The 12,168-nt window shown below is 46.2% G+C and overlaps 1 protein-coding gene across 1 annotated transcript in view; it reads right to left on the bottom strand.

Annotated features, from left to right (window-relative positions):
* The window catches only part of LOC147888947 (copper ion binding / methyltransferase), a 92,069-nt gene extending 80,288 nt beyond the window's left edge, over window positions 1-11,781 (bottom strand). The window contains exons 1-2 of the mRNA XM_087392541.1: window positions 11,343-11,781; window positions 2,569-2,828 (exon numbers count right to left, since the gene is read on the bottom strand). Coding sequence (XP_087248667.1) covers window positions 2,569-2,828; window positions 11,343-11,472 — 390 coding nt within the window. The 5' untranslated portion in view covers window positions 11,473-11,781. The remainder of the gene's footprint in view (window positions 1-2,568; window positions 2,829-11,342) is intronic.
* Window positions 11,782-12,168: the final 387 nt, after the last annotated feature.

The raw sequence follows: 12,168 nt of genomic DNA, 5'->3' as shown, positions 1-12,168 counted from the left end.
CCCACTAACCCTTTTTTTTTACTTCTGTTAATCGTCGCTATATAGCGACGTTTACCAGTGTCGCTATATAGCGACGATTAACAGTGTCGCTATATAGCAGACAGGAGCAGCAGGAGTCTCAAACCCCCTGGGTGACCCCCTCAGAAGGAGATTGGACCCAAGTTAAAAAGAAAAAGAAACCAAGCAAACAGGCCCGCAAGCGTCGCAGGCAGATGGCTAGACACAAAGAGAGAGACAAGGCTTTTCGAGAGGCACCTGAGGTGGAGCAGCATCAGGAGCCCTTATGTGGAGATCCACCTCCCCTAGCAGAAGGGGCCACTGCCCAGTCAGAGGATCCTCCTATGATGGAGGTTCAGCGTCCGCACTCACCCTTGCATCAAGACCGAACCCCATGAGCTCCTGACGTTGCGATGGCGGAAGCTGCGGACGTTAGCCCAACATTGACTGAAGAGGAGCAAGTCCAGAGCCCCGTCGAGCCTCATCAGTAGGGGGGGCTTGTGGTTGTCCCTACTCCCCCCCTCCCCCTCCAGATCTCGCTCCCTTTCCACTCCCTCCCCTCCCTCTTGGATTCCCCTCGCCCCTTGCCCCCCCCCTCGCCCCTCCTGCTGTGGTCACCCTCACCACTCCCCCCTCTCCCTCCGACTGCCTTCCTCCCCCTTCCCCCTCCGACCCCCCCTCCAACTCCTCAGCAGGTTCTTCAGCCTCCCACCCTTCCCCTGCCTCGACATCCTTGCCAATAGGCAAGGGTAAGACGACGTCCCCTTCCGCTTCCTCACCGCAGCATCCAGGTGACCCATTAGTCTACAATGAAGACACTGGCCTGGTAACCCAGAAATCTCCACTCGCTGGCGAAGTGTGCCCCCTTCGAGGGTCTCTAGGAGGATCAACTCTAAGAGGGACTCTGGGCTCTCAACCACCAATCTGATCTTGGGGACCCCGTCATCTGCTACCACTGAAGCGGCCGAATCTGACGGGGACTCGAGCACGGTGCCAAGTGCCCGACCAATGGAGGGGAAGATGGCTTGATACTCCTTTGGGAGCCCTGGGAAGCAGAGCGTAACCGGAAAACGGTGAACATGGTGTGTCGTGTCCATGTCCTCCACTGTAAAGCCATGGTACCAACGAAAGAGGTACACCAGATGCGGGCCAAGGAGGATGGGGCTCTGCTCCACGAGTGTTGAGGCAATGTTGAGGGAGCTCAGCTGGATGAGGAATACGCCTCATCCATAGATGGTGACCTCCTGAATGTGGTCACCCTCTAGTGCCAAGCTCGCCTGGATCCACTCTCGCACCAGTCTCCTTGTAGGAGTAAGGCCCACAATTCTGCTCACAATCACCTTGTCTTGAAGGGATTGAACTGCCTGCTGTACCTGTTGCTTGTCGGCTAGGGAAGAAGAACCTTAACGGCTGTGGGATTCGAGGGTGTGGGTGTTGCCATAGAGCCCCTCTGGCCAAACCAAGGGTCACCACCAAGATTTTCTTTCAATGAAGAAGCACAAATGCTCCCGCTGTAGGGAGGAAGAAGATAAAAAGGGGGGGCGAGGCGGAAAGATGTAAGAGGAGGAGGCCGAGACGAGGTGAGGCGGGGAGCGGACGAGGGTAGGCTGAGGGAAGGAGGAAGAAGGCAGGAAAGGAGGCGGGAAAAGGAAGAGGGGCGGCAGGGGGCGGTGGGGAAGAGGAGGCAAAGGGACGGGGGGAGAGAGGTAGAGAGGGCGGGGGGGAGGCAAGGAAGGCGAGAAGGCGGTGGGAGGGCAGCAGCGGATGGAGCGGGGGGGACGATGGGAGGCGGAAGAAGGGATGGCTACAGGAGGAAGAGGAGGAAGCGGGGGGAGGTGGAAGAAGTGGCCGGGGGGGCGGAAGAGCAAGCAGGGGAGAGGAGGCAGGGGGCGGAGGGGAAGGGGGAGAAGAGCCGGCGGAGGAGAGGAGGTGGGAGGCGGAGGAGATGGCGGAAGGGGCCGGGGAGTGGGCGGCAGAGAAGGCCAAGGGGTGGGCTAGATGGTGGGGGGCGGAGCTGACGGGGGGGAGGCGGAGGAGGAGGAGGGCGGGGGGAGGCGGAGAGGGCTGCGGAAGGGCGGGGCAGCGGGACAAGGGGCAGCAGCAGCACGCAGCAGCTCAGAGGGCTCTCACTCTAGTGACTCTATAAAAACCTGACTAAGCAGTTTGACATCTGATGATCAAAATTTTGACACCTGACTAGATGAGTTGCAGGTAGAATAATCTAGCAAGTCTCAATTGACCCGACAGGAAGCATATTCTCAATATCTTTTGTAGAACTGCAAAATTGAGCTCCTATAACAAGTACTATATGAAAAAATTTCTCAGTTTCATGGTAGGTTCACGGTCAAAGTCATCTAGCCAAGTCGAAAAACTCACATCTCATCCACATAAAAGCCTTGTATAAGAGACCTAATGTCTTGAAATCAGATAATCTACAAAAATGTCAAGAGGGCAATGTTGCCACTTTAATCTTATTTTTCGCTGTCTTTTTTGCACCTGACAAGAAATAAATTTACATTTTCTTATACTCTGTATTGATCCCAATGGTGCAAACATGTTGTGCAATAATACCTCAATTAGAACACGATAAGCTGCACTATACACTGCAGGCATACGAGCAGCAACATAAGCACATGTATCATGTTCTCTATACTTGTTGAAAAGCTGACGACGAGAGTAAGCTTTCTTTTGCCATTTATGTGGAGTGATTGTCTCAGCATCTTGTTCACCAGATGCTTGTGGATCTTCTTCTTGCTGCAATGCCAATTTGGTCTTCCTCATTGTCTCAGACAGGCGTGATACACTTAGCTTTAGCTCACGTGTTGGGTATTCTGCACAAGGACAATATATATGACCATCTGACTAACTCCAAAGCACACTTCACGCATGTAGCTATGTTGTATTTATATATGCCACTTGTACAGCTGCACACACAGACATGCAAACACATAGAAAAATGCAAACTGGTAGAGTCTCAAACATATATCAAGGAAGAGGAGGCAAGGGGAGGGGAAGGGGGGGGTCAGGGCAGGCTAATTTAATTTTATATCCGAACAAGACAATGTTGAAGAAAAGCTCCAAAATACGTGTGCAAAACATCATTCACAAACATTGAAGCATGGACTTTTGACATGCGGGGCTTGAATTACATTAGAGCCAAAATACAGGACAAGTTTGTGAGAAACCAACAAGATACAAGCGCAAGTAAAATAATGAAACCACGGGATGAAAACTTTTCCAAGGACACAAGCTCGAGCCATGCATTACGTGCACAAAAACTGCACAATATAAGAAGAAATCCTATGATGATAACAGGGAAGGGTAAGCCAACTGCAACTACAAGAGGGAGAGGCTGCAATTAAAGGGCATATTACTGCAAGAACAGAAAACCGCACTTCCAGGTGGAGGTGTGTTGATAGAGTAGCAAGGGCTAACATCCCCATTCTGCAGCCTCCCAAGGTGAACTTATAAGAAGCTAATGCTGTGCAAACAGGCTACCCCTCAGCAAGCCCTTGCCAGCCATGAATTCCGTTGGGCCAACCCCATCAAAGCCAATCTAGGCCAAACAAGTGGTCACAAATGGAACTGACATAATCCTTCACAACAGACACTGTTTAAGGAAGAGACACTTCTGTTTATAGCTATGCATTGTGCACCCTCTCATAAAGGGTCAAACCCTTCATATGGCTTACACTTCATGGACATAGTCTGAGGCACATACATTTCTTAGTACACCTCTTCATTCTCTATGTAAAGAGGCCATTTTATAGGGCAGAAATACACATTCTTTGGCAGGGATCGCATCGTTTGACAAATTCAGCTGCATCCCCAAAGAGGGTCGGCCACCAAAGGCCAGCTTTCAATCCTCTAATATCATCATATACTCTCTCTCTCTCTCTCTCTCAAAAGGCTATGGGGACAGCAGAGACAATTTTGAAAAATCCGTTGGAGCAGCCAACCAAAAGCTAGGAACTACATAGAAGAGGTCTTGGAACACCACAACAAGGTCTAGGACTAGCACACAAGCTAGCCCAAGAAGTACTCAATACATAGCAAGTTTGTAATATTTTCTTTCATTGATGTAGGGGATTACTACTAGTTAATAGTGATTGCCAGTCCCATAACCTTGAAGGGTCTCACGTGCAGTCATCTACACGATTAGCTAGAGCGGAGTTTGCATGGCCTAGATGGTTTGATAGCTACGGTATTCAGATGGACCGCTACTATGGGCTTTGGCCATTGCACGTAATCCTATCTTTCATGCACGTACAAAGCACATTGAGGTGCACTATCATTATGTTCGAGAGCAACTATGAGTTGGGGATATACAATTATCCTACATTCCCACGGAGGATAACTTCGTAGACTCTTAACAAACGCTCTATCACAACCCAAGTTTGAAGGTTTTCAGCAAGCTTTACACTTGGTAACATTTTTAACATGATTATGCTTCCCTATACTTTATAGGTTGCTATATCCATCATGGACAAATATGTGCAACCATGATATAGTTTCCAGGTATACCTAAGATGTATCCAGGATACTTTAGCCATACCATGGAGGGGGGTTGTTAGCACTTAGCTCTAGTATGGCCTTGTAGGCTAGTTAGGACATTTAGTCATAATCCTGTCAACCAGTTGACTTAGGACCATATAGTGGCCCTTAGGACCATATAGTGGCCACTCTTGTACTTTCTTCATTATCTATTTTGGAAAAACTCCCAGTTCCTTCAGCTATTGTTCCGTTCTTGCATTCCACTTCAGTTCCACTGCTCCTCGTGCCCAACAATATGGAGTACAAGGAAGCTTAGTGGGTTTACCCTAGGATCATCCTGTGGAAAAGGGTAGGGGAAAAATTAAAGAAAGGGGGATTGAGGAGAGAAATGGAGAGAGAGGAAGGGAGAGAAGGAAGGAGAAGGGATAGGAGAGAGAGGAAGAGGTGGGAAAAGGAGAAAAGAAAGAAAGAAAAAAAGATGTATTAACATCTGCAGGTGACCTCGTGGGCCTATGAGAGAAAGTACAAAACCAAAAGTAACTCATGTAAGCCGCTCTGGGCTGAAGCAAAGGGCTCACTAAGGTCCTTGCTAAAAGCTAAAGTGCTAAACTAGTGAGAAAAATAGCAAAATAGTCTCTCGAGGCGGCGAAGGGCGTGGTCTCCTCGATCTTTGTATCCAATGGGCTAGGTCAAGGGTGAGGCCTCAACTCTGGCAGTCTCCTCTGAGGGGGGCTGAAATAGACCAGACCTCAATCGTGCATGCTCTAGTCACTCTCTCCGTGCCGCATGTGGAGTGTGTACCTCTCGTCTGGCAGATCGTGGTGGCGGTGACTCTCGCTGCTAATCCATGATGCTCTCATCTAATCAAGCCCCTCTCCCTCAGCCTCCTCGGTAGCCGAGTCAGATGCATAGAAGTCTGTAACACATGTTTGTGCTCGGTCGATCTCAGGGACCTGTGGCATCGCCTCCTACTACTCTCTAGTATATCGCATTAGTATATCTCTGTGTCGTCACATCTCAATTAGATAGAGCCCAACACAAACTTGGTCGGGAAAATGGATCAATCGTGTAAGCGGACCAAAGTCATGTCCCTCCTGAAAGAGGCGATGATATCACCCTCGGATCTCATAGTAGACTAGGCAGACACATAGAAAGTGCTCCTCTATCTCAACCTCCCCCAAAGGGCATAGTCTGCAGATCCTCTGCTCTCTGGGTATGCCTGCAACTCTCCTTGCCTCAATCCTCAACTGATGTGACGAGACTCGCAACTATCAAATGGCGATCCTCAGTGCATGTGAGACTCTCCTATCCTCAAGATACTGAGGTCTAATGACGAGACCATACTCTGAGACCCTCAAGAATTGGTCATGGTAGAGCTGGATCTTGGCAGGGAACTCCTCTCCCCCCAAGCCCTAGACATATGAAGCTGGAGAAGGTCCAACCGTATATTACGGTTGATCTCATCTCGTGGGATCACATCTCGGGTGGTGCATCCATGTTGTACTGAAAGGGGGGAAGTCTGTCCATTTGAATGCCGTGACTACCAAACCATATGGATACCCGTGCGTACCATGATGTATCAGTACCGCTCTCTGCCAGTCGCCTGGAAGACTCCAATGCTAGCCTCAGTAATCTCCACTGGGGTAAGGCCTAGACTCTGGGGAGGAATTTCATTGTCTAAAAGATGGCATCAACCTGGAGAGGGGTCATGGTGAACTCTACCTATATAATCTGAGGGGGGGGGGGGACCGAGGGCTTACTCCGAATCATCCTAGATCCCATAGCCACCTATAGCCTCTCAAATCTCTTCCACTCTATGGCTAAAATGTCACTCCCCTAGAAAGGTTCTGCATGCATGGCAGTCAGTCTCACTAGGATGTCAAAAATCCAACCCTTTGTCGAAGGATCATGGAAGTGTGCCTGGAAGCACTACCTCTCTAGAGCACCCTGCCCTCATGTGAGTCATGCTGTAGTTGCATGGGTCGTCGTGAAACCTAGCCCAGGGAACACTACCCCCAAATATGTGTAAGAGAGAGAGAAAGAGAGAGAGGGAGAGAGAGGTGAGAGAGGGATTGGGGGGGAGAGAGAGAGAGAGAGAGAGAGAAAGCTGCAAGTAGGAGGATAGTAGATAGATTAGATGTCACATCAAAAGTACATTGCAATGAGGGGAGGTAACTTATATAGTACCTCCTTATCCCCTTTAACCTTTCTATCTTCCAAACACCCCCAAGTACTAATAATCCTAATCCCCACTAACTTAACCAACATTTGGCCTTCATTACGCAATCCCCACTCAATATAATTTTGTCCTCAAAATTGCAAGTGATGAGTAAACTCCAACACTCCCTGCTGTAGAATAAACATGCTCCAACAAGCAGACCACCTGGGTCAAAAGAGATAGTTCTTTGGCATAGATGTTGTGGCACCTCCTAGGTCATGTAAGCGTTGATCCCACCTATCATGCTCATCATCAAGAAGCTCCACAATCACATAGTCACTGCTTGTCTCCATGGAGTCTACTTTGCACACCTCTTTATGCCTTGCTGTCCCTTTTTGCCTACATTGGGAGTGTTCATTGCTTTTCCATATATCCACTGCATCTCTAGCGTCTTGCCCAAATGCAACAAACTGAAAATCATCTTCCTTATAGATGTTATTTTCAGGCTCGAATAGTTCCAGAAGCTCTTGTGCTTCCTCAACATTCCAGGGATCTTCAGTCCTCACATGTAAGGCCTTCAACCCCGGCTGTATCACTGTAATTTCCTTCTAACCATGACATCCCTGAGGTCTTTGAAAGCTGCCCATGTGTAGTTCAACCAAGTGTGGGCATGATGCATGCCATCATAAAGAATCTAGCCCTTATCATCCATTGTATACAATATGATATCTCCTTCCAAAGCTGAGAGCCATTCTTCCTACTTATTACCATCCTTGGTTTCTCCTTTGAATCTGTGGTTTGCCAAAATATCTTTTGTCTACCACACACTTGTCCAAACAAGCCCCTGCAATAATGTACAAAAGACATGACCACAGATGGTAGGCCCACATAGGCATGGTGCTAATTTGACCAGGCAACATCAACGTCCCATTCGGCCCACAAACTCATGTGCGAATCGCGCATATGGCATCCTTCCACATAAATCTGTCCAAGCTGCATTTGCTGTCCATTGTCTTCATAATTTTGGCTGTCACTTTCAGGTTGTACCGTGTACATGCCGCTTCTATCATTGGCAGTGGTTGTGAATACATCAGAATCGGCTATAGGGCTCTGCCCTCTTGTATTATCCCTGAAATCTGCATGCTTGGCCTGGTTTCCATCCCCACCATTAAGTTCAGTCCCAAATGAATGCATCTCTTTTGTGTGCTTCAGGAGCATGGCATGTAAGCTAAGCATCTCAAATTTCGATTCCCCTTTGATGTAGGTTCGTCTTTGACAACCTTGTGCGAGTCTAGGAGACTCTATGGGTGGATCAATATCTTTCCCACCCCCATCGTTTTGGTGCATAGGAGGAACCATGGGCTGCTTTCCCATCTCCTACATTGCAATGTGCACAACCTCTCCGATCTTCTCACAAGTTTGTTCACCGATTTGCTGGCCCATCTGCTTCACTGCCTCGGCTTGGGTCACGCTCTGACGCATCTCGACAAAGCATCCATGAATTTAGCCCTTGTGCCATCAAGCGTGAGCATTACAAAGCTAGGAGGTATACCCTTGGGTGCTCCCGAAATGACAGCGTTTGGTTCTTGTTGTTCTTAGCCGTAGAAGCTGCTATTTTCATTAGAACACTTCTCCCCACAACATCCTTTAGCATTTGCAGCTGGAATCACTAACAACAATCAGATTTTTGTCTTGCATCCAAAGGCATTATCCATGGCTCTGAAGCCTGGTTTGGCTGCATGCCAGGGAGTGACATAACATGTCTGGACTGCATTACAAGCATTGGCAGAAATGCATTCTCCTTAGTAGTTTGGCATCTATTTCCATAGGCCTCCTGAGTGTTTGCCTAACTACTCTAGGCAGCATAGCTCCAACAACAAGTGGCTGCCCTAACACATTTGTATCTCCACATGTGGCATAGAGGGACGTCTCTGTCAAATGTGACAGCTGGATATGTAAGGTGCAACAACCGTCATACATACCCTGACCATGCAAGATGCGACTAGGAGTGCATTCCATGAGACGGGATATGTTGTCATTGCATGGAGCTATGTGTGATTGCTTATGCAAGGTTTGTAGGCCACTAGGAGAAGAAACATATGTTGCAAACACTAGCACCTACTCTTCTGTGTCTAAAATGTGGAGGTCAATAGTATGTCTAAAGAAAGAGAATACTGAATGGCATAATCTTGATTGCTTACATCACAAATGTAAGGAATTTCCAAAACCCATATTTCGCCCATGCGAGCTGAATGATGCATTGATATGGTGGAAGACCTATGAATATGTCACTGAGAATCAAAAGAAGAGAATAAAACTTGTATACAAGGAAACAACCTTATGTACCATCATCCCACAATTCTCGCACCACTTATAGGTTTTTATCACCCACAGCTTTTGTAGTTACTAGTAGCACTCTCAATTTAAAATGCTCAATGCACTAGCCTGTGAGGCAAGGTGTATTTCAGCTTGGAGACCACCTCAAATCTGATGCATGATAATCCTCTCAATAACCCAAAAGAAGAAAATACTTGATTCCCTTCATAACAAGCCTCAAAGGAAATATCTTAAAAGGGAGGGATATCAGGGTCTACTACATTAAAAGAAATGAAAATGAAGCTTTTGCGTTTTTCTCTTTTGGGAGAATCGTTCAACACCTGCTATACAAAATTTCTGAAAACACTCATAGTTTCAGGTTTAGAGAGATGTCATCTTTACAAGGACACACAGATGTCAAAAGACATATTTAAACAGGTTTCACAATGTGTGTGGCTCGCTACACTTATATTTGTACACGTCCACAATGCTACTATGCATTTATCCTCAAAAGAACGGCTTCAGGGCATTGGAGGGTCATTGCAACTAGTATAGCTCTACCCTCATTAGAATGTGTAGTGCAATTTCAGGACAGCAGTGGTTTATGATGTAGAGGTGTGTGATGCTTGATTAGCGACCGTATTGCGTTCTTACGGACTAAACTTATCAAGTCAAACAAGCACCTGCAAGTATCTCTCTTGTAGAGAGCTGTTATCTTAGAGGAAAAGCAGGACTTGCAGCATGCAAAAAAAGGGGCTGATTGAACCATACAACATTAAATGTAATTGCGAAAATGTTCTTTTTCAAAGACCTTGGGCTGCACACATGTTTTTGAAGGGTTGTGAATGTCCGTCTCACCACTGCCACCCTTTCGTAATTTGTGTTTTCTTTGTTCCGATCTCCATCTTTCTCTTTCTTTCAGAAGATTGTAATTTTTGTAATCTTCTGTAAGCATGCAATGTCCATGGTCGCATTTTCCCATAGGTGCAACATGTTGCATTGCACAGAGAGAAACTCATTTTCTTACAAAATCTTGCGGATTTTGGAGTGCATTGGACATGTTTCAGGACACTTATCTCAGCCAACAATTTTGGCATTATACCAAGACACAGTTGACCCCTTACGATGAGTTTAATGTACTGTCGATCTTTACTATGATCACAGTATGGCATTCTTTTACGGGTTGCCTGTTAATTTTCACAAGGTGATGCATCAACTGAAAGACGAGCGTTTGCAAAAAAATTAGTCCATGTCATGCGTCTCTCTTTGTTAAACTGCAGAGTGAAATAATCCTTAAGTGTCTATGGTCAGTCTTCAGAAAAACTCCATTGCCAACTAGACACTTTCCATTTCATGATCAATTCTGTCAAATGTTACGGTCGAGCTTTGAACTTTGTAGCTTCCTACTCTTATAGGTGATGTTGTGGCCATTGGCTTATATTGTTGCCCCACTATTGTCGATCTAGCATGAGGGGAGCGATATCGGAAACCAAAGCTCTCAAAATGGCATCTATATCTCTCTTTAGTTAAAATCAATTCCCTTTGCTGGAGTAAAAGGGCTATAAGGGCTATGTGGGTATCGTGATCTGTCTGCAATAAGAACTAGGGGGATTAGAAGATAAGACCTCAGATATTCCATTGGACCTCAACCATTCTTTTATGGTTGGGACCAGCGCCATTCTATTGTCATCCTTGGTAACAATGTGTCCCATGTATTGGATCATACAACAGTGCCCTGCACCGTAAGCATATTGTGGTACTTGGGGTATTATGGCATGTGACGCAGTCATCTTGAAGCTGGCTGTAGGAAGGATGTGGACTTGTGGATCTACAGTTATAGAGTCAATCTACTGAGTGAGTGATAGATGTGGAGCAACTTGCATTCTTTCAAGATGCATAGGCTAGAAGGCTAGCTGTCAGAGAACAGGGTGCAAGCTCAAGCTAACCTCTCAATAAGCCCAAAAGGAGAAAATACTTGGGAGTCATGAGTCTGGATACTTTCGTTCTTTTCATGTAGTAGACCCTCCCTTTAAGACATTTCCTTTTAGGAGTTCAAACAACCCAAAAAAAAATCATGAATGCTTGAAATTGCTGTTATCTCTGACAGAATTTCATGCAGTTTTCCATGCTTGCAACATGCAAAGGCAGATTTTGAATACCTTAGTGCAGAGCACGGTACGAAAACACTACTATTAGAATACTCATTGGTCATACTATATATGTTACCGAACAAATTCTAGCTCAAACTGCAGGTCTTCAGTACCCAAAAAGAAAATTGAAGAAACACATCAACCACTTGACAATGTCTGTATCAATGCACAGCGGCTGTGAGAGTGTTTTGTAAATAACTGCAAATCAAAAAACAACACCGACGTACCTCCAAGAAAGGATTCTATGGCCGACTTAAGCCGGGGTGGTATACGGAGTAGGCCTTGGCTTTGGCGGGATGCTGCTCTGAGACCAGCTGGTGTGAGAGCTTTCTGGACCTCATAAGGAACGAGAGCCATGCTGCACCAAAACCCCAATAGGCAGCGGAAGAACTCCAAGAGTTTCAAATTAAATCACGCGCCTTAATCAATCATTTGGTATCGTGTTGTATTCAAACATTATTTGGACTTGACCTGATCAATTGATGCTGCATTTGCGCTCTATTAGAAAGCTTGGGAAGAGATGGTGTGTCGTGATGGCAAGGGCCATTGTCAAGGCAATCTGACTTGCAGTATCTTATGGGTACACCACAATTCATCCACAGAGGTCGCTGTTTGTATCATACAGACGTTCCTTTGGAGAGTTAAACCTTTTTGTCCCACGTATATTAAACTGATGCAAGATTTAGCTCACGTAAACCTTTGCCCAAGTAGGACATTGCCATGGATTTTGAATGTTTTAAGGAAGATCACAAAAGTTCTTTCATAGGAAATATATCGAAGACATGCTCATTTTCCATTTTGACCCTAGGGGTGCCTCCTTAGTGGGAGTGTGAATTTCCACTAAGTTAAGTTGAGTGTTTCAAATTGCCTTTTGATAGCCCAACTCCCTGTTTAAAAAATGGCTAAAAGGTTTTAGACAAAGTTGGCTTTTTGGTTATTCAATTGGTTGCTTACTATAACCTTGAGTCTAACCTCTTTAATAGCTACAACGTCACACTCGAACTCGCTTCCCTTGATGCACTCCTCATGCCAAAGCTCTCCACAAAAATAAAC

The sequence above is a fragment of the Dipteris shenzhenensis genome, chromosome 21 (genome assembly GCF_047967505.1).
Source record: "Dipteris shenzhenensis isolate YYH24624 ecotype China chromosome 21, Dip_SZ_1.0, whole genome shotgun sequence".
Taxonomy (NCBI): Eukaryota; Viridiplantae; Streptophyta; class Polypodiopsida; order Gleicheniales; family Dipteridaceae; genus Dipteris; species Dipteris shenzhenensis.
The sequence above is the reverse complement of the archived record's forward strand: the minus strand, read 5'-3'. Positions and strand labels throughout refer to the sequence as shown.